Source organism: Mytilus trossulus, chromosome 3, assembly GCF_036588685.1.
Source record: "Mytilus trossulus isolate FHL-02 chromosome 3, PNRI_Mtr1.1.1.hap1, whole genome shotgun sequence".
NCBI lineage: Eukaryota > Metazoa > Mollusca > Bivalvia > Mytilida > Mytilidae > Mytilus > Mytilus trossulus.
In genome coordinates, this window is record NC_086375.1 from 29,417,511 (window position 1) to 29,441,010 (window position 23,500).

At 31.4% G+C, this 23,500-nt stretch overlaps 1 protein-coding gene across 2 annotated transcripts; it reads left to right on the plus strand.

The window, feature by feature from the left end:
* The first annotated feature begins 1,361 nt into the window (after nucleotides 1-1,361).
* Nucleotides 1,362-20,254, plus strand: LOC134711190 (leucine-rich repeat-containing protein 74A-like). Of its 2 annotated transcripts, XM_063571644.1 has the most exons (12): nucleotides 1,363-1,592; nucleotides 5,773-5,834; nucleotides 7,134-7,521; nucleotides 8,290-8,480; nucleotides 11,237-11,344; nucleotides 11,963-12,106; nucleotides 12,799-12,966; nucleotides 13,519-13,713; nucleotides 14,348-14,443; nucleotides 15,107-15,376; nucleotides 16,398-16,483; nucleotides 19,988-20,254. In XM_063571644.1, the coding sequence occupies exons 3-12, from the start codon at nucleotides 7,134-7,136 to the stop codon at nucleotides 20,076-20,078; spliced, it is 1,737 nt and encodes a 578-aa protein (XP_063427714.1). In that variant the 5' UTR covers nucleotides 1,363-1,592; nucleotides 5,773-5,834; the 3' UTR covers nucleotides 20,079-20,254. The 2 variants fall into 2 exon arrangements, with proteins under 2 accessions (XP_063427715.1, XP_063427714.1); XM_063571645.1 differs by lacking the exon at nucleotides 5,773-5,834 and having other exon boundaries at nucleotides 1,362-1,592.
* The last annotated feature ends 3,246 nt before the right edge of the window (nucleotides 20,255-23,500 follow it).

Consider the following 23,500-nt stretch of genomic DNA (forward strand, 5'->3'; position numbering starts at 1 on the left):
ACATATATTTAGGTCGATACCCATTTTTTTCACTGTAGAAAATGATATTAGAGAGCCATGAATTATTGGAACTAGTTTGACCGTTGCTTTCTATCATTTTTAACTCTGCATAAGCATTTTTCAATAAATCAGATGGAGAATTCTCTAGTCTATGCCAATACATAAACATATGTGTTAGCAAATTTATATAAAGAGGATATCTACCCAATTCAGACAGGACTATATCCAGGACATACAAGAAGATTTTAAAGTTATTCAATTAAAATAAACTTGAAAAGTGAATAGTGCAAAAAAACACAATTCACTATTCATGGATTTCGAATAGTGAAAAGTAAAAAGTGAATAGTGAAAAGTAAAAAGTGAATAGTGAAAAGTAAAAAGTGAATAGTGAACGCACTTCAGCCCGGTTATTTATATAACGAATTTTACATTGCAGATACAATGTATCTGATAAACGTCACACTATAGTTGCTTTCCTGATATTCTTAAATCTTATTCTTTGTATGTTCGTTTCTAAAGACAATTACAACCATCTTTGTCAATCAACTATAATTGTCCGTCAGCCTTGGACATTGATTTCCTTTGACCATGATGGCTCTCGTGAAAATTACCTCTAGCAAGTTTATAATCTGACTGATAAACACACGTTCAACTTTGATGATTTATAATTTTAATTCCTATTACAAACGATTTTACACTTTTTTTTATCTGGTTGAATAATTGTCCCGAAAGTTATACCGACTTCATGGTATTGTTTTTTCTCAATTTTGAAAGTCGTATTGGTGCCTTTAATTGCTTGCATTCAATTCTTTTGAACTTTGTTGAATAGTTGTTTCATTGGCAATCATAGTTTACAGGGCGGATCACGACATTTTCAAAAAGTGGGTTCCCAACCCCGAATAACGCTTGAGAAGTTGTTTAATTTATGTTAGTGTTAACATATTAAAATAAAAGCTTTTCTTTTAAAGGCAGTTCGTTTCCCTTTACATCTTAAGTGCCCTTATTATTACTATAAGTATTGCAATCTCTCATGCAGAGTTATCGGTCCGTTCTTTCCCCGAGAGAAAGAGGAAGAAAGGACAGATAACTCTGCATGGGAGATTGTAAAGTGCAAAACTATCACAAGGATAAGTTGTTAAAATTGTCGCATATCGGTTAAAAGTAATATGTAAATAGAATACAAAGGAAACAAAAGTTTCAACATTTAATATATTATAAAGATTTCAATTTTAAATCGCTTAAAAATTAAATGTAACATTATTAAATATATATTAACTTAATCAGAGTTAAATCTTTTTATGATGTTGTTATAATTGATCAAATTTGTTAAATCGATATACAGAACGTAATCCTAGATACGAACACCATGAACTACTATTAAGAAGATATAAATTATAACAAAAAGAATCGGTATGGGTCAGCAGATCTATTGTTATATACGGAAAGTTGTTAATTTTAATGTTTATTCAAATGAAAGATTAAGCAAAATGATACCCTTAATACTGACAATATGGGTTAGCAGTATTGAATTGATTTAGATATATTATATTGAAATATGTGATGAAAATTTTGTATCAAATTCATTAGATAAGGTAAGTCAATTTTTTGTTATTTTTTTTCAGTTTTTTGAATATTTTATTTACATTAATTTGGTAATAAGAAAGAATAAGAACTTTACATTATAGAACAGTATTATACACTCCCGACTCATATTGAATAATTGATGATGAGACAGAAACCAAACTACAGAACAATATTATTATGATAAACATTTCAAATTCAATATTAATGATACATGTACTCATAAATGAGACAGCAACCCAACGACATGAATAGCCAGCAGATATCTAGAGGGTTAACTTACATAAATCACTGTATACATGTACACCTTCATACCGGTTGGTCTCTGATGTATGTTTCTTATTTGGCAATGATACAACATCAGAACTTTCTTCATGAACATTCATTTGCTATAATTATTTGTATCAGCATTATAAAGTTAGATAAGAAACAACACAAACTGCCGCCAAAACGGACATCAAGGTACCATTAATAACTGATAATCAAAATACAGCTTCAAGATGACTGAAAGCAACAAAAAAAGCGAATGATAAAATGTAGAAGAAAAAAACACACAGCATTTAAACTGTCCCGGCTTCACTGATAATGACAGAATCAAAATATTAAACTCTTAAGATATTAAATATTTCTTTTCTGGTTATATTTCGCTAAAAAGAGAAATATTTCTCATTGACGTATAAAAATACTTAGCATCACCATTTAGTCATAAAGTGTGTTATATATCTCGCAGTGGGTCTAAGTTTTTTGAAACACTGACTCTCACCATCATTGTCAACATCATAATTGCAATAATACGTGACAGGTATATGAAATCACTGGGTTTTTTGTTTGCATATCTGCAATTTTTTTATAGTCATAACTCTTTTTAGAGTGGCTCTTGTTTTATATGTGAAGTTGTAATAATATGTAAATGTTTTATAAGAGGCAAGACTCAAATAAATTCTTGTCTTGTCTTGTCTAGTCTTGTCTTGTCTTGTCTTGTCTATCTGTTTAGTACATAAGATTGTTGTATGGCCATGGTCTTGTCTTGTCTTGTCTTGTCTATCTGTTTAGTACATAAGATTGTTGTATGGCCATGGCAGACACAATTCAATTCAATATTTTATTTAAGTCTCATCTCCCAATAATATATAATACAACACTACAATCAAATTCAAGAATAAGTATGTTAGTATGATAATGATAATATGTATAAATAACATGGATACGTATGTCCTACCCACTCAGCATGTTGTGCAACGACAAAGTAGTAAAAATCTTTATGATATTAAAGACCTGCCATTTTACCCCAAAGACATTTATTGACATGCATCCATTGCTCCGATTCTATAATAACGGTGAACATACTGATAAGAATATGTAAGTTGTTGTAACTGATACATAAAAGGACATATACTGTTACTACATGTTGCCTTCGATACTTCAATTCTAAAGTCCTCTAGTATCTACGTTAATGTACTAAAAAATCATGACCGTAAACTGAAATGAAGTATTCCTGTGCTGTCAAGATCATCAAATATTTTTATTTATATTAAACTATAATTGTTGTTGCGATATGAACGTGATAAATAATGTCTGAGAGCCGATTCAGCATGGCGTGTGGGAATGTACATTTTGTGCTAAACCGCAAGGTATAAGTATATTCAGAAATAAACAAACTTCCAAATATTATTATCTCCTACTTTCAAGTATTTTCTCTATAAATGTAATAGAGGGGCAAATTTTTTTAGAGGGACAGTTAAACTCATATATCGTAAAGAAACTGACAACGCAATGGCTAAAAATGAAAATGACAAACAGACAAATAAAAGCACACAAGATACAACATAGAAAACTAATTTAAAGACTAATCAGCACGAACTCCATCAAAAATTAGGGGTGATCTTAATTGCTCTAAAAAGGTACATGATGTCATAACGTGCTAACTGACATTTAAAATTACTAAAAACATTATTTTTGCTTTTAGGCGAAACTTTCACCGTAAACTGATCATTTGGTCCATTTGGTGTAGGTCTTGTAGTTAGCCGCCTGGTTGACATATTTTAAGATATATGGTCAAAGAAATACAAATATAAACGCCATATCTGGAACTCTTTTTGTATTAATAAAACAGAGAAGAAGTATATCAAAAAGACAGTCAACTTCATAAATAAACTGACAACTCCACAAAAAAACGAAAGACTAATAGACAAATAACAGCATACAAAACACAACATAGAAAACTAAAGACTGAGCAACACGAACCAAAACCAAAATATGGGGGGTGATCTAAGGTGCTCTTAAGGTTAGTCTTGCTCTGCATGCGACATAAAGGTCGTTATGAGCGATACTTTCGGTTAAAAGATGTTTTAATCTTCGGAAACTGAATGGAAAAATAAATAGCTGTAACTGCTACACTGGATAAACACCTTTCTAATAATCACAATAATATTGAATTATCTGAGTTTCAAAGACATCAAAAAATATATGTGTTATATATTTCATAACTGTAACTGTTTACCATTCTACTGTAAGTTACAGTTGTGTTTATCCTAAAAGGTAATCAGGTACTTGCCTCTGATCAAACAACCAAATGAACATGTGAAAAAAAATGCATTTTTTGTTTGTTTCAAGAAAACACTATTATTTTTCCAATGAAACTTACTCAATATTTGTTAAATCATTAGAAGCATTTAGAGTCAAAGGAAAACAATACGATTATTTTCGGATCAATTGTCACGTGATATGACCTCTGTCACCCAGTACATTTCACATTAATAAGCTTATTAATCATGCTTAGGTGAAATTGTCGATAAACATATCGAATAATGTGTTAGTCTTTATAAGGAAGAATTAAAACCATATAATTGACAGTTCAAAGGTCGTTTCCTTTAATTGTATTCATTCAAAATCAGGAAAATTATTGCGAAAAATCAACTGAACCCTACGCACTGATATTTTGCCGTACCGCGCGTTGAACACCTCTCGGTTATTTTATCGGAAGATAGAAAACAATTTTTCCTTCCACTGAAAAAAATTCATCGTACTTAATATATTCGCCGTCAACTCTTGTTCTTATAATAAGCGGCTTATAGAGACTTTTTTCTAATTATAAAATGTGCATTTAAACAAAAAAGTACTTATCTTTATATTGCATTGTATGTAAGATTATGTTTAACTGTAATATTTATGACCTATATTGTACTTTGCTTGAATGATTGTGCATTGCTGTATATTCAATGGCGAATATGTCATGATAACAAATTAATGAGTGTCGCCCAAAGTCAAGGGAGGACTGTTTGATAGGAGCAGTCATTTAGTCAAAAGGACGTTTGATAGGAGCTAATTAAGGCGAGACGGAAATCTTAATGCGTTAACCTGTAGATTGTTCTTTCTTGCGTTGTTGGTTTTCTTACTCAGAAATATGTTACAGTACATAACACTTAGTCTTTATCTTATCATAATTACTTTAGTATATACTTTATTACCTTAAGCTTTACTTTTTTGCTTACTTTTGCTTAATCATGTTGCACCTTGGTGGAGCATAGGCCACTTACGATATTTCTCCACCTTGTTCTGTTTCTTGCTAGCCTCTCCAGATCATGCCACGTGTACCCTTCTTTCTCCATCTCGCTCCTCATCCTATGTTCCATGTTTAATTAATAAAAGACTTAATCAAATATTTTAAGTGCACTTTCTACACAAATCTAAAGTCAATTATATATTAAAGTACGGCTACAGTAGGTTATTGCAATTAATGAATAAGTTTGAATTTAATATCAGCATTCTATCAGTGTTACATTTGTATACATTCTGCATTTGATTTGTAAAAATAATGTTTACATGTGAATGCACTGCAGCAAAAGCAAAAATTTTAGACAAATGACTATTTTGAATTAATATTATATCTTAAAATTGGATGTTTCTGTTTACGGCATATTAAAACTCCACACAGCTTTCCATTGGTGATAAACCATTTTAGACAGGAAAATTGCTGACAAAACGGAAGTATTGAATCTGTTTATCAAAGATCAGAGGAACTCGGGTAAAAGGTTTATTTCAAAATGGACAAATCGTTAGATCAATAAGTGAGACTATTTTTTTTCAGAAACGGCTGTTTAAAAGTAGACAACATCCTACAACTGCATACTTATGATATTTTAAGGATTTATAACTAAATGATTTTGATCATGATTTTTTTTTCTATCGTAGAAATAGATGCTGTATCTACAAAATGACATACTTTGTGTAAAGTTAGAAAAGAAATTTAAAAGGTAGGTATGTTAAGAATTAGTTAAGGTTGCGCTATTTATTACGTTACGGTAATAATAATGGAGTATAGCATTTTCCCGTCATTTTACATTGTTCAATTATAGTATTTTTATGTAGAACACCGTATGTACAAGAGCGATAACTCTCAGAAAATTAAAAAAGGAGTTTAAAAGATCTTCTTTCTGAATTAACGTAAACATTTCATTGCTACTCATATCAAATGTATTTTACCTACTTCAGAATTGAATACTTCTTTTTGTAAATCATTGCGGTGTTAAAGCGCTGACCGATGAACATTTTGTATGAAGCGCGGAAGTGCTTCGTTATAAAAATGTGTGCACAGTCAACGCTTTTACAACTCTATGAAATTACAAATAGAAGCATTCAATACTTGTAATTACATTTTTTAACAAGGATAATATAAACTAGATTTTTTACTAGGTTTTTGTTTGATTTGCCTTTGCACTTTGGTGTGGAACTTCATGTCATCATGAATGTTACATTTCATTGTGTATTGAAAATCAACTTAAGAAGGATGCGATAATTCTGTTAGCCAATCAAAACAACGAATCATAATGAAACATACATGCAATGCATACTTATTCAAAATTAATAATGTGGGATGTTGCTTTACTATAGCAATGGATCAATGCCGTTGTTATATGTAGTTGACTGTGTGTTCTTATGGTATTATCTGCTTAGTATTATATGAATCGACACTAGTGTAATTCGTCCCTTTGTTTACCCCCCTCCCCCCTTTGAGAAATTAAGAAATTATGAAGAAACTAAGGTTCAAACTCCCTCAGGCAAAGACAACTTGAATTTTTTTATTCTTAAGTTTGTATGACAATGTTATCTTTGCTTTTATATATTATAGATCCTACTTTTTTACATATTTATATAAATTCCTGAGTTTTGAAATATTTAGATTTGAGCGATCTTGGTGGAGATAAATTCAAAAAAAGCGTTTCAGATACTCAATATTTAAGGTTTTAAGCTAGTATTTATTTGGTTTGCATTTATTGTTTAAAAATGCATTCATTTACTCGGTGGTTTTTTTTCATATTTTTTTCTCGAATAGCAGGGTATATAAATCCTGTCTAGCTTTGAACTTTAAGAGTAGAAGACCAAGGTAGGTATATTAGTGGCGTTGTCAGTTTATTTTAGATTTATGAGTTTGACTGTCCCTTTGGTATCTTTCGTCCCTCTTTTTGTAACTTTATTTAAAAAAAATGTATGCAGTATATGTTTCAAGCATGCGTACTGTTATTGAAATACATAAATGTATATATTTTTTTCAGATGACGGAATTATCGGAAGATAACCTCCTTAACCACTTAGCCACACAACATGGCCACTTCGAAAAAAAGAGATCCACGAGTTTTAAGAGTGACAAAGATTCAGAAGAAAGACGGACTCCTACACAACGCGGAAGTGCTAAATTGAAAAGAATTTCGTCATCTGCAAAAAGTGCGCATTCTTTATCGTCTATTGAAGACAAATTTAGTGCATTATCAACATTAATACAAGATAGACTGCTCATAACTGAATTTCCCGGTAGAAATTCAGCTGCAGGACGTTTAAATGACGATGATGCGTTTGAAGAAGAATTTCCCGACGAAACTCCGCCATCCGGTCGTGTTACAAAGGAAGGAGATTATGACACTGATTTGGAGATGGATTATGACGGTAATTGAGTTTTAAAAAATATAATGACTTCTGGGTATTTTTTTCAAATATCCTAAAGTGGCACTCACACCACATCTTCCTATATCTATATAAAGTGCTCGAAAACATTATGATAATTATACAATACCGTACGTACGCAGTAGATTTCATATTATTTGAATTCTGTTTTACGAAAAATGAAATATTCCCTATAATCCTTAAGATTTTGAAAGTTATATAAAAAGAGGGGCAAAAGATACCAGAGGAACAGTCAAACTCATAAATCGAAAATAAACTGACAACACCATGTCTAAGAATGAAAAACACAAACTGACACATAATAGTACACAAGAAACAACATAGAAAACTAAAGACTGAGCAACACGAACCCCACAAAAAAATGGAGGTGATCTCAGGTACTCTGGAAGGGTAAGCAGATCCTGCTCTACACGTGGCATCCGTTGAAACCATGGAACGATGAGGAGGAAATATGTACTTGGAAATCAATTACCACTGTAAGGCAGTTTCCACAATAATGTTCAACTGCCTTCAATAGATATATTTCTTTTGGAGTTGGATGCACAGATTAAATATTGAAAAATGAAAAACTAGTTACGAAAATTTTAGTAGAGTATATTTAAAACATCATAAATATTCTTCTTGCAAATTAACTAAACATAAGGTAAAATAATGTACCTCTTTAAAATGAAATAAAAAAGAGGTATAAACTATGTCAATAAGGCAGCACACCAACCACACATATTCAACATCAATATGTACTTATTTCAGATTGGATACACGCAGAAAAAATACTCATTGAAGAAGATAAAACCGGTGAACGAAAGTATATAGACATTTGTAATAAAACGGGTGTTATACCGGTATCATACTTTGTTCGACACATACAGAATAAAGAATTCGAAATGAAATATCATGGTCTTGGGCCTCTTGGTGCTAAAGCTATTGCTCTTCCGCTCCGGGTATGTATGAACTTAAAAACACAAACGTATAAGTTACGGTTTGATTTTCGAAAGTATTAAACACAAAATGACGAACTCGATTTCTGTTTTAACTGCTTATGAATCTTCTACTTAATTGGTTTTAATTTAGGCTTTGAACTATTATCATATTTCTTGTTGTAAACTTATACTGTTTCTATTTGTGAGTTTTGACTCATATTCTTCAAGAGTTGAGCACTCTCAAATATTTTCAATCACACGTACGTTATTGTTTTAACATGTCCTAGATCAGGAAGCTGTGGTCCAGTGGTTTTTTTTTTTGTTCTTTCTTCCGGCTCCATCATGATTGTTTTTCGTTCAATTTTATCAGTTCAATAAAATGATATTCGCTTTCACTTTTGAATTGTTTACATTTTGTTATGTTGCTTATTTATATCGATTTTGTTTATTCTTGAAAACCGTGATCTGAAGTTGCTGACATCCGTGTCTTCTTGCCTTGAGGGGATAATTGGTTTATCTATTGGCCACTCATACTAAAGCTCCTTACTTTTATATTTGTCATTGATTATTATAAATACAGGGAGAGTGTCCTTTGAATGTTTGATGTTTGTGTCGGGTAACGAACAAGAAAATAATTATGTCAATTGCACCCGTTGTTTTCTTACGTGTATCTACATTTACCTTTCTGGTATCTTTAGTCCCTCTTTTGTATTACTCACGCATACACATACGTGTGTTCTAAACAATGTGAAGTGAGTACTGATGAAGATCCAACCAAATTCCAATGTCCTAGAAAACATTAACAGAGATTCTCGATATTTAATAAATCATGTCGATCGTTATATAAATGAAGGAATATTCACAAAAAAAAAAAATGATGCAAAAGTTCTGTTGTATTTTACTTATTTTATCAGTTGAAGCATAATTTCTAGTGTCGACCCAGAAATCTTTCCAAAGTGAATTATCAATTTAGTTATGTGGTTTAAATAATTCTGCAGCCTTATCTCGTTGAACTGTGTGTGTTTAATGAAATACCAATGCTGTCAAATTATGGAACCATTCTTCACGAAAACATAATATCGTGTATCCTTGTTTTCAAGTGCAAATTACAATCTCGGATACACGTACCAGTGCCTGTCTTTGTAATGTACGAGTATAATTATTTAGCGGTGTCACGGGTGAAAAAAACCTGTTTAACACGTATGACAAAGTAATACTCCTCCTATAAATGAAAACGTTTATAGTTTTAAAAGGCAATGCTTTTATGTGTAACAATTAAAATAAATAAATAAATGGAAATTAAATGAAAGATAAACCCGAAAAGATAAAATGTTCAAGAGTTTAATATACGTTTCTTTTGTTAAAGTCACTTTTGATGACCATCTAAATACATACAAAATATTTTCAAATTAAAATGTTTAACGTCAGTAAAGGGTTAACATTTATTTAGCTTTTATTAGTCTTATGAGAATCAACAGAAAAGATAACTTTTCAAGAGGTTAACGTCCGTTTCTTTTGATTAAGTCACTTTTTGATTGCCATCTGAATACAAACAAAGTGCTTTCAAATTAAATGCTCATCGTTGACACTGACATATTATACAATATTATATATATCTCTCAAAAATAAAGAGTTGAAATTTAATCAGTTTTAGTTTAATGAGATTTGTTTGTATCTAATTTAAAAGGTTTCTTTGTTAAATTATCTTTATTGCAAATGTACACCCATAAGGGTCAAGCAATACAATCAGCTTGGGATATAATTACGATACTGTTGTCAAGTTGTCAAGTCATTAAAGATTGCATATTTTGGCGTTAATATTGAGTCACTGATAAGGTCTTTGCGTCGGAACTAAACACATTTATTCTAAAAACAGTTGTTGTCATGACACGGGTTATGTTCTTCTCATATATGTTATGATGGTATGATACTAAACCCCTAACGGGAAGGATTGTGCCTGATGTTCATATTATGAAATCATAATCTTTCAGTCAGTTTAATTGAAGTCTGGAGCTGGCATGTCAGTTAACTGCTAGTAGTCTGTTGTTATTTATGTATTATTGTCATTTTGTTTATTTTCTTTGGTTACACCTTCTGACATCAGACTCGGACTTCTCTTGAACTGAATTTTAATGTGCGTATTGTTATGCGTTTACTTTTCTACATTGGTTAGAGGTATAGGGGAAGGGTTGAGATCTCACAAACATGTTTAACCCCGCCGCATGTTTGCGCCTGTCCCAAGCCAGGAGCCTCTGGCCTTTGTTAGTCTTGTATTATTTTAATTTTAGTTTCTTGTGTACAATTTGGAAATTAGTATGGCGTTCATTATCACTGAACTAGTATATTTGTTTAAGGGCCAGCTGAAGGACGCCTCCGGGTGCGGGAATTTCTCGCTACATTGAAGACCTGTTGGTGACCTTCTGCTGTTGTTTTTTATTTGGTCGGGTTGTTGTCTCTTTGACACATTCCCCATTTCCATTCTCAATTTTAATCAAACAACAATTTTACACAATACAATGCAATACAATGAAGTTAAAGAAATATTATGTAAAACATCTAGTAACTGTAGAGTACATAAGGACTACATTGATATATTCAGCTGTAGACATAGAGGTTCGATAAAAAAAAATGCATTTTCCATTTCCTATCGTAAAAAGAATAAAACAAACAAGAATATTTAACATAACTATAATAATTACAAATATGTGTATAGAATACAAATGTATGACAAACTCCCTCGCCTATAATGTTATAACAATGTTATTTTATATCTTCAGTCAAATAGAAAGATAGAAAAAGTAAATATAGAAGGAAATTGGATTGAAAGTCAAGGTGCAATATACTTAGCTCAGATGTTAGCAAACAACCTTTACCTAACGGAACTGGTAAGCTTTTAGATAACATATATCCGTACAAACAAACCGTATATGTATTAGGAGCATAAGGAAGAAATGAATTCGGCCGATATTTAGTATAAAAAATCTAAAACCAGATATGAGAACTGAAAATATCTTGCTAACTTATGTGTATAAATTATTCAATTCTATTATCATTTATTGCCTATAATGAATAATTTAATTTTGGACGAAACACGTCTTCTGATTGGGTGGAAGTTATTTGTCTAGCTGCTCATAGACATTGATTTGGAACGTTATTTTCATGATTTATTTCTTATATTCGGTACATGTATGTAACCCATGTTTGAAGTTATATCGTAAAAGACAAACTAAAAAAATATAACTCATTGATTTTTTTTTTCGTCATGAACAAGCATAACATATTTCTCATCGGATGTAAAGCAACCAACACTCAATCAATTCATAACTTTTGATTGTGCTGGGTTTTTTTTTTCTTGCTTGATACGTAATTGATATTATAGCATTTATCAGAAAACAAGACGAAGCAAAGGCAATAAGGGAAATGTTACTGAAGAATGATATAATTCATATAGTCTTTTGAATGTGTTGTGTTTTTTCTTATTCAATATGAAATCTATTTTTTAGCATTTAGCAGAAAACAAGATAGGGAATGATGGAGCGAAGGCAATAAGTGAAATGTTACTGAAGAATGATATGATTCATACTGTCGACCTCTCTGGTAATGACATCGATGACAATGGTGCAGAAGTCATTTGTAGTACTCTTATGGTAAGTTTGATAAAAAGTTGCAAGATGGTTATCTCCCATGCTGTCAGTTTTCTTGTTTAGAATTTACAGCGAAACCCGACATTATTTACCTTACAAATTTCCATTTAACTGACCAGGACAGTATCCGGATTTATGAGGAGATTTTTTTTCTTGTTTTAACGGCGTAAACTTTACTTCTATCCAACTTTTATTAGATATGTTTTTCTGTTTATTGAACAGTTTGTATAAGGTTTTATAGTCCGATAAACAAAGGTCGATTTTTCCTCTATTTTTTAATATAAAATCAAATATTTTCCTGAATATGCATGACATCTTTTCCGATGACTTGAAGTAAAAAACAACCTATCAAATTATAACCTTTTGTATTTTTTCTGTCTTCCTCCTAGAAATCATTTCCGTACCTTAGAAAAAAAAACAATAGATAGTTCTCATCTTTTCCCTATGAAAAAGTGCAGATAGACTTCGTACCTGCTCAAACGAAAGACAACTGCTACAATGAAAAGTCTCAAAGAGAAAAATATAATTATGAAACACAATTTTAATAATATTTGAAAGTCGTCTTTTAAAAAATTGGTAATGAAGTGAAAAGCCATTATTTTGATCATATTTACAAATGTGTAACAAATAGTCACAAGTCATCATTGAGTCGTAAAATTTTTCGAATTGCTAAATTTTACTCAATTTATTTCCAGAAAAACACAACAATCAAGCATGTGTATTTAAGCAAAAATTCATTTGAAGAGCGTGCAGCTATAAGTTTTAAACACGTGTTATTACACAACGAAAGTTTAGATACACTAGACCTTAGTTGGAATCATATCAGGACCAGAGGTGCTAGTGCTATAGCGGAAGGTCTGCAGGTATGTTCTTACTCAATCAAATTAGGTTCGCCTGCTCCATGTTGGGCGTGGTTAAAACTACTACGTCACTTCTTCTGATCAAGAAAAGGTAAATACAGTTTCTGAAGTCTAATAATCTTTTGATTATTACATTCCAATATATTATATAGGAAAAATAATGCACTGCGATAAAAGCCATAGATGGTCCCATTAGTTTAAGGACATATAGCGTCTGACTGAGATATTTGCCTCAGAATTGAAAGCAAGCAACGATCAAATAATCAATTTTTGAAACAAATCAGCTTTATTGTAACTGTCTAATATAAAAAAGAAGATGTGGTATGATTGCCAATGAGACAACTATCCACAAAAGATCAAAATGACACAAACATTAACAATTATAGGTCACCGTACGGCCTTCAACAAGCATTTAAGCATTTAAGAAATTATAATAATTACTGTGACCCATTTTGTCTTATAACGTGTTTTGTTATTATCCCAAATTTATTGAAAAAATGCTTTTCGCAAGCGATGGAATATGTAGTTCATTGTTTATGATTGATTTTATTGTAGGAAAACTTTGGTTTAAAAACCATTAATCTTGCTATGAACGGGTTCTCTTTGATGGGATCGGAAGCCATTGGAAAGGCAATTAAACAAAATAGAACTTTAAGATCTCTTGACATCAGTCACAACAGAATTCCACAAGATGGTGCCAAACATATTGCCAAAGGACTTTTAGAAAATGATGGCTTACAGGAGCTGAAGGTATTGTTTCGATCATATCGAATTATGTGTGTATTCCAAAAGAGTTAATAAATTCTCATATTGTGATTTATTGTATAGAGACTTCTTTGATATATTAGTTATGTTGTGAATGCTTATTCAACTGTCTAGGTCCTTGACGCTAACGGTACGGAAAAGGAACGCTTGAGCCCTAACATAACAGGTCATTCCTATCATATTTTAAGTACGTGCTTTGAAAAGTCATTTAATTACTTTTTGCTAATTCTGGCTCACTTCATTGGTCAATATAGAAACAGAGAGTGTCAATAGTATAGCTTTTTTCTTAGGAGATAATAAAATTAACAAAACTAGAATAAGTAATCTAGAATAAGTATTACTTATTCAAGTTTTTTTTACTTAAAGTACATAGAATTTTGTTAACATTCTAGTTAGCAATCAGAACACGATTGAAAGTACACGTGGACTAATACTGACTTACATAATTATGTACATGTAAAAAAAGGTATTATCTTCCAAACAGAAAAACTTCTTACTCCATAACAACTTTTTTAAATTGATATTTTTAATGAGATACAAACTATATTGCTCATTATATACAGTTTTTAATGGTATTAAAAATATATACATACATTTCTCCTTCTTTTGTATTTTTTAGGTTGGCAGTAATCCACTTGGGTCTGAAGGCCCCTTGAATATTCTTCAGGCAATCGAAAAGAATGACATTTGCACTGTTACAGAACTAGACTTATCTGTATGTATAGGTAGCAAAGCAACGATTTAAAACACTTCATATTCAATTCAACCAATTGTAAAACAGATCTATGGACAAGTAAATTTAGACTCATAATGGTTTAACTGTATTTTGGTTTAACAAGTTTCATTCATGTAAATTGATTTGCTAATTTTAGTGAACAACAACACCAAAAGCAACATGTTTTGTCAGTTTATAGTGATTCTTTTAAATGTGAACAAAAAGAGTTTAGAAAATATCTTAATGTTTTGTATAATACCTTAACTATATGAACTCAAAAGGTCCCGTTTTACCGCCTAGCTGTTCAATGATTGGTATCAAGGTACTAAACTGTTTTTTTGGCTCATAAAAAAACTACAATCAGTGTGGTTGTGTTTTTTTTTTAGAAACCAATTATCAGGATGCCTGCACATTGATATTGTAAAATATCAGCTGCTTAAAACTATATGAAGACTTTCAGAAATTTTGAATTAATTTTGAAAGACCCACTAAATACAATATATAATGTTCATTATAGGTTTGTTTGTATTTTTGTTTGCCCGCTAAATTTTTCTTTGAAAATAGTTAGGGTAATCTTTTTGAACTGTGCATAAACGAGATAGAGACCAATACAAATTGATTAAACAAAAGCTTAGAGGAATAAAGACGCAACTTTTTTTTCAGAACGTATTGGTCACTGAGGAGTTCCAAGAGCTACAAGACAAATTAGAAAAAGACAGAATTCTGACAGTTACACACGGCGGTATAGCCGGAGAAGTGTATAATATACAATCAATAACATTTGATCCTTTACATGATTTTCGGAAGAACCCGGTCGGAATGCTTCGGGATATTGCAAAAGAGGCTGGGTATCGAATGATCGACTTATTTAAGGATTTCGATAAAGATGGAAATAGTTACATCAGCAAAGATGAATTCGTAATGGGTATAAAGGTAATTTTTAAAACCACAGCGGAAAACTTTTATTATATCATATACATTTTTTCTCCTAATCGATGCGACATTAAACCTATTATGAAAAGTAAAATCACAAAAATTCAGAACTTCGAGGAAAATTAAAAACGGAAAGTCCTTAATCAAATGGAAAAATCTCAAACTCAAACACACCAAACGAATGGATAACAACTATTATTTTCCTGACTTGGTACAGGGCTACAGACATTTTCTTATGTAGAAAATGTTGGATTGAACCTGGTTTTATGGCTAGCTCAACCTGTCACCTGTATTACACGTAACAGTTGAAAAATTCCATAATATTGACAACGATGTTTAAACAAAACAAACAGACATAATAGGTAAAATGGCAAAAATAGGGGTATGTAGCTGTCATCATTGTGTTATAATCTTAATCACTATAAAACAAAAAAATATGTTATAACGAAATTATAATATTGTGAGTGAGCACAAGATCCTATTCCCAGTGAACAGCATGAGATGAGAATGGTGATAAATGAAATCAAGACACTCCAGTATAATAAATATTATTCTGGCTTCACATGGGTTACATGTATGGCTTTACAATCCCAGTACAAATTCCGAATAACTAAGCTAAGTTAAGTTACCACGCATAATAATATTCCCCATAAAGTATTTCTTACAAGTACTTTGATATAAACGCAACCTTTCACACGTTTTACAAATGTAGATTTAAAAAAATCTGCAATTTATCGACTACTATCCGTCAAAAAGACAAAAATGTGAAGACAAACAAGAATATTTACACGAATGTTGTTTATTCGTTAATACAGAGCGAAAATTAGAAAAACTTTGTATACCGCATATTCTCGAACTTCTTTTTAAAAAAGCAAGCAAATAAAAAAGCCTAACAACAATCGTTGATTTCAATTCATCTGAGCTCTGTTTACATTGAGCATAAAAGATGCGGATTAAGAACTTGTTTTTGCAATGGTAAATTTTGAACTAATTCGAAAGTTTTATCATTTTTCACTCACAGAGAGCCGGGATGCAAGTCAGTGTACGGCAGATAGAAGTGATCATGGAGAAACTGGACACCAATAAAGACGGATGTGTAGACTATGCGTAAGAATTTCACTATACTATAATTACTCTATATATATACTACTTGACTACTTCATTGTAGTACTTCATGACTTGACCTAAATGGGCGGGACAAAATCACCTGTTAACCAGATGCATTACTCATTGAATTTTTTTTTAGCTAAGGTAGATTGTGAAACTTTAATTTCTACTGAACTTCCTTGTTATATATTAGGGTTTTTTATTGAAAAAAAAGTTTCAGTAAAGATTCCTTGTTTTTTTCAATAATTTTATCGAGTATCTTGGATTGATTTGTTTCACGTGTTCAAGTTAACTTTATTTGAGTTTCATAACACGTGTTCATGTTCACTCTATTCGAGTTTGACCAACACGTGTTCATGTTAACTTTATGCAAGTTCCATTAACACATGTTCATATTAACTTTATGGGAGTTCCTTTAACCAATGTTCATGTTAATTTATTTTTAGTTTCATAAACACTTTAGGGTTTTTTATTGAAAAAAAAGTTTCAGTAAAGATTCCTTGTTTTTTTCAATAATTTTATCGAGTATCTTGGGATGATTTGTTTCACGTGTTCAAGTTAACTTTATTTGAGTTTCATAACACGTGTTCATGTTCACTTTATTCGAGTTTGACCAACACGTGTTCATGTTAACTTTATGCAAGTTCCATTAACACATGTTCATATTAACTTTATGGGAGTTCCTTTAACCAATGTTCATGTTAATTTATTTTTAGTTTCATAAACACATGTTCATGTTAACTTTTTTTGGTATATCATTAACACATGTTCATGTTATAACTTTATTTGAGGAAATCGACACTTCATATTAAGTTTAACGGCCACCATCTTGAATTGTTTGACATATAAGATGTCTGATACAAACCGTTTCAATGCATCAGGTCTTGCTCGCTACGTTTGGAATTTAAATGAACCAGTTCCTTGGTTCCATATTTTTTTGTGTCTTAAAATTGAGAATGGAAATGGGAAATGTGTTAAAGAGACAACAACCCGATCAAAGAGCAGAACAACAGCCGAGGGCCACCATTAGGTCTTCAAAACAAGGAAATCACGAACTCGGAGGCGTGCTTATTATAAGCTGGCCCTTAAACAAAAGTGTGTACTAGTTCAGTGATTAATTTGTTCATTAAAATGAATTTATGGACTTCGAACATCGATAAACTACTGTTTCTTCTTTCATGTACTTATATTGTCGTTCAGTTCTGATATAGACTATCTACTTTGGAAATTAGTATGGCGTTCATTATCACTGAACTAGTATATATTTGTTTAGGGGCCAGCTGAAGGACGCCACCGGGTGCGGGAATTTCTCGCTACATTGAAGACCTGTTGGTGACCTTCTGCTGTTGTGGTTTTTTTTTATTTTGGTCGGGTTGTTGTCTCTTTGACACATTCCCCATTTCCATTCTCAATTTTATCTACTAGGTGATTGTACTCATTATTTAGCAAACTTTTTTTGAAGACCGTGATGTAATGGAAAAACATGAAAAATAAATATTAAGAAAGACTAAAATAGCTGAATTTGCTGCAACCAAAAATCTTGTTTAGACTAATTCTCATTTTGTAACAAAATTCTTAAAAATCAAAGATATATTGAGACAGCTGCGGATGCAAACTAGGAAATAACAAGAACAGCTAAAAATAATTAATTCGTATTTAATACACACACATTATTGGTAAAATTGAATGACTCTCTCACATTTTTCTCAAGCTGAAGTATGATATATTATTGTGGTATATTAATCTAAGCCTTGATATAATATATATCTGCTTAATTTTCAATATTTTATAATTATTTCTTTAATATTGAATATTTATTATTTATGTATTTAAAGAGAATTCTTTTATGTAAGTACTGATTGAATGTTAAACTTTGTTGTTTCTTATGTAAATATTTTATCCTTTGAATGCCCCCTTTTGGTACTTTCTGCCTTTTTTTGCAATGTACATCTGATATTTTGTGTTTCCTACTTTAACTTCAAAGTTTTGTTTGTTTCAGCTGAAACTACTATGCGTAGTTTCGTTTCCCATTTTATTTATATACGACTATAACTCTATCAATGTCACCTGGGAATAGTACCTTTTTGGCTTGACATTGCAATTTTGTTTCGGTAACAGGAAACTATTTATTTGCAATCTGATTTCTTATATTTGAGTTTTGTTTATATAAAGATTACCCTTTTGAACTTTTTATTTGTAAATGACTCTGTCAACCCTTTGTTTTTTTCTGTCGTTTATACTTTTCTTAGACATGAAAACCTTTTGAATATAGATAGTATTTCTTAAATGGATAAAAACTAACACTGTATAAAATAATCATCCTCTAAGGAATTAGCAAATTTCATGTAATAATAGTAAGTTAATTTTGGATGTTACACGTCTTCTAATTGCCTGACTGCGTTTTGTCTATCAACTCAAAGACATAATTTTGTCATGTGACCGTGATATCATCAACGTTTTTCATGATTTTCCTCGGCTTAAAATGGAATTTATTTTAAAGTGAGCACCACATTTTTTATGTTTTTTTTAATAGACAGAAAAAATAATACAGTAATTTCATATAATTCAATTTTAAATTTCATTTGTCAGGCGGAAATTTTGAAAAGAAACGTTGCTGACGTATTACTCCAAACTCAAATTAGATATAGATATAAGAAGATGTGATGTGAGTGCCAATGAGACAACTCTCCATCCAAATAACAGTTTATAAAAGTAAACCATTCTAGGTCAATGTACGGCCTTCAACACGGAACATTGACTCACACCGAGCAACAAGATATAAAGGGCCCCAAAATTACTAGTGTATGACTGTAATATATTTTCTGTCTTTTTGAAAAAATATCAAAAATATTACGCTAGTTATTCAGTGTGCACCACATATTTGAGGTAAAATCTTCAGAGACTAAAATATTACAGTCATTCCTTAAATAATTAAGTTTGGAGTAACACGTCATGAACTTTTTTCAAAACTTACTCCTCACAAATGAAATTTAGAATTGAATTATAAGAAATCAATGTACTACATTTTTTTCTGTCTATAAGAAATAACATAAAAATGTGGTGCACACTTTAGAATAACTCGCTTTAAGGGTTATTCAGTGTGCACCACATTTGTAATGTTATTTTTTCATAGACAGAAAACAATAACAGTCTTTCCTTCAATAAAGGTATTTTTGTTTTAAAAACAACATGTTTGTTATTCTTTGGTATATGATCACCTTCATACAAAGACCCCGTGCACTATTTACTCAAATAAAATAATTTGATTCGTGCGTTAAGAATCTTAGAAATCCACAGTTTAAATGTCTATAGCAAGTGCGATGTGACAATTCAGTGTTACAGAGGAACGTTCACCCAATCTGACCCACTTGAAATTGATAACCTGGGCGCGTCAAAAAATTGCCTCGTCCACACCGGTATTAAAACGTTTCCAGTTATCAGTAACTTGTATATGATATTTCAGGAATCTTATAAATTATCATGTATATATCATTTCTATTACAGGGAGCTTATAACCGCAGAACGAGAACTTCGGAGAAATAAATTGGAGCAGAATAATCCAAAGTTAGACAGAAAAAATTCACAACTTGTATAAAAAAACAACACAAGTCTGATACAGTTTTTATGTTCTTTTTTCTTTAAGAATTGTTGATCATGGAGGATTTGACATTAATTTTATATCACAGTTCAACAAGGTCTTGTTTAATACTTTATATCATTGTATATTTTGATAAATGTTATCATAATTGCTATCTTGCACTTTCATCTTGAATCAAAATATCTTTAAAACGACTTTGTATGTTATTATATTATATTCACTAAATCGAAAGCTTGTCGCATGTGGAGCAGGATGTACTTGTCTATGCGGATAACTTGAGATAACCCATATTTTTGACGGTTCGTGTTGCTCAGTGTTGGGTTATCTATGTTGCATTTGTTTTGTATAATGTAGTTTTTCTATTGATTGATTGTCGTTATTTGCCATGGCATGGCATTGTTTTTTCTACTACGAGTTTGCATGTCGTTTTTATATCTTTCGCCTCTCCTATAAATCTTCAAACGATTTTATGTCAAGTATGACTTGTAACTGACAGCTTTGCAATTGTTGACCACCAAAATAAAGTTAAACTTCAAACTAAAAGACAAAATTAAAAGTTTTCACTTCACACCACGGACAAATTTTCATGTGCGATGCCCATCGTACCGTTATTACTTTTTCCAAAGGGGATACATGTATACAAGCTGAAAAAAAGTGTTGCCGAATGTAAGATCATAATATATGTGTTGGACTCGGATGTGCGATTGGGACGCTGAGGTGCGATAGCCACACTGAAGTGCGATGGTCAATATAACGCCTGATGGCTAGTTTAAAATCTATAGCTACAAACGTTCAATTATTAGGCCTATGGGATGAAGATTTGTTTAAAAGTTAGTTTATAGATACTGTGGATTCATTTATTTTCGTGGGTACCAATTTTCGTGGATTAAGAAAAACTTGCATATTCGTTGATATTTAATTTCGTGGTTTTGCTGAAGTCTGCATACAAACCTATAGAAAAATTATCATTCGTTGAATATTTAATTTCTTGGTTTGACTGTGCCCACGAAATCCACGAAAATTGATATCCAACGAATAATTATGAATCCACAGTATTCCCTTGTTGATGCATTATGTGTTCAAGAACATGGATTAAGTAAGTAAGTATATAGATATGCATTCATTATTGTCTATGTATGCCATTAGTCACAGTTGCATACTGAGTGAGAGATCGTCCTTTTATATTTTCTGCAAGTGAATATAAGTCTGCGTAATCTTTACTTGGTGCCTCATTTACAATATAATATGTTACTGAGAGGAGAGTCTGTCTATATTTCATCTTTTATATAAGCTTTGGATATCAAATATTTTGGCCACGAGCATCATTGAAGAGACATGTATTGTCGAAATGCGCATCTGGTGCAGGAAAATTGATACCGTTAATTTCATTAAAGAGAATGACACGCTGCATCGTACGTAAAACAAAAAATGTTTATTTATTTTGCCAGATTAAATGTCTGTTGTTTTCCTTTTTTCAGATTGTAGTGTTATTGTTAATAAGTTTTTGGTTGGGTTGGTGTTCCTTAGTCCGTAGTTCTCTATGGTGTGTCTTCTGAACTATTATTTGTCTGTTTTTATTTATATTTTTAGCCATGGCGTTATCAGTTTATTTTCAATCTATGTGCCCCTCTGGTATCTTTCGTCCCTCTTTTAATGTTTTAAATGTATGATTTATTTTCATATTTTACGTTTGGCAAACTAGAATCAATAAATAGTTTTCAAAGGTACCAGGATTATAATTTAGTACACCGGACGCGCGTTTCGTCTACATAAGACTCATCAGTGACTCTAGTATCAAAATATTTATAAAGCCAAACAATTATAAAGTTGAAGAGCAGTGATGATCCAAAATTCCAAAACTTTGTGCTAAATACGGCTAAGGTAATCTATGCCTGGAATACGAAAATCCTTAGTTTTTCGAAAAATTCAAAGTTTTGTAAACAGGAAATTCATAAAAATGACCATATAGTGATATTCATGTCAACACCGACGTGTGATACCCTCGGGGACGAAACGTCAACTAACAGTAGCATCAACCAAGTGGTGTAAATAGTAATTTAAGGTACCAGGATTATAATTTAGTACGCCAGACGCGCGTTTCGTCTACATAAGACTCACTAGTTACGCTCATATCAACATATTTATAAAGCCAAACAAACACAAAGTTGAAGAGCATTGAGGATCCAACATTACTAAAAGTTGTGCCAAATACGACTTGTGTATTCTATGCCTTGGATAAGAAAATTCAAAGTTTAGTAAACAGGAAATTTATAAAAATCGTTACTCTAAGCAATTAAAATCCATTTGAATGTATTTGTTATCTTTCGAAAATCTTATATTTTACCAATATGATACTCCCCGATGAATCAGGAATAAATTATCTTAGTATTTGGCAAACATTTTGGGACTTTATTCGGCCTTTTTAAGATTTCTTAATTTGAGCGTCACTGGTTTTTTTTTAGACGAAACACACGTCTGGTGCTAACATAAAATACAATCCTGGTATATATGATGAGTTTATTTATGGACAACATGTAAGATTCTTGAGAGGTTCTTGAGAAGAAAGATCATATCCAGAGTGACAGTCTATTTTAGGGATGTTCTACACAAACACCAAATACATTGCTCTGAACATTCTCAGATTTCTTTATCTTTAATTTTGTTAGCACTGACTCATCTTAGTTAGTTTAATATCTTTGATATTAATAACATGCTTCCTAAAGTGAGAAACAAGTAATAGAAAATAATTATTATATTGATCAGAACAATTTTTATTACACATATCCTTAATAAGTATCCAATCAAATTAATTTATCATTTTGGTTTTCTCATTTGGGGAATTGCGTGTTATTGATATCAAAGAAACTAATCCAAGCCGATTCCGTGCTTCCAAATTCTGTTTCATGAATAACCTTCATCCGGAACGATCGTGATCATATTTAGAAAGACTTCAATAAAAATATTTTATGAACGGTACCAATATTACTTCACCAGATGTATTCCTTGATTTAAAATTACATCTTTTTTTTTACAGCATATTTATTTCAAACAATATCCACAATAACGATTAAAAATCTGGACTGGTAATACCCTCAGTGGACAAACAGTTTACCAGCAGAAATATATACCGTTTAAGAAATATAAAGTTTAGCTAACTTCATAAAAAAGGTTTTACAATATGTAAAACTGAGAATAGAAACGGCGGATGTGTTAAAGAGACAACAACCGGACCAAAGAGCAGAAAATAGCCAAAAGGTTTCAATTGGTCTAAACACAGCAAAAATCCCACATCCGCTTTTTCCTGTATTATAGAAAACATCTTTCACACCAAAAAATTAAAAAAAATGATAAAATCACAAAAAAGAAGTAGACATAATGATTTTAATTTTTTTTTCAAAATGAAAGCTGTCTTTTTACAA

Excerpts from the sequence above, each read along its gene's own strand:
- LOC134711190 (XM_063571645.1), top strand. The coding sequence starts at position 7,134 with ATGACGGAATTATCGGAAGATAACCTCCTTAACCACTTAGCCACACAA. Across the intron at positions 12,967-13,518 it reads CTATAGCGGAAGGTCTGCAG|GAAAACTTTGGTTTAAAAAC; the intron begins GTATGTTCTTAC and ends ATTTTATTGTAG. Across the intron at positions 16,484-19,987 it reads GACGGATGTGTAGACTATGC|GGAGCTTATAACCGCAGAAC; the intron begins GTAAGAATTTCA and ends TTTCTATTACAG.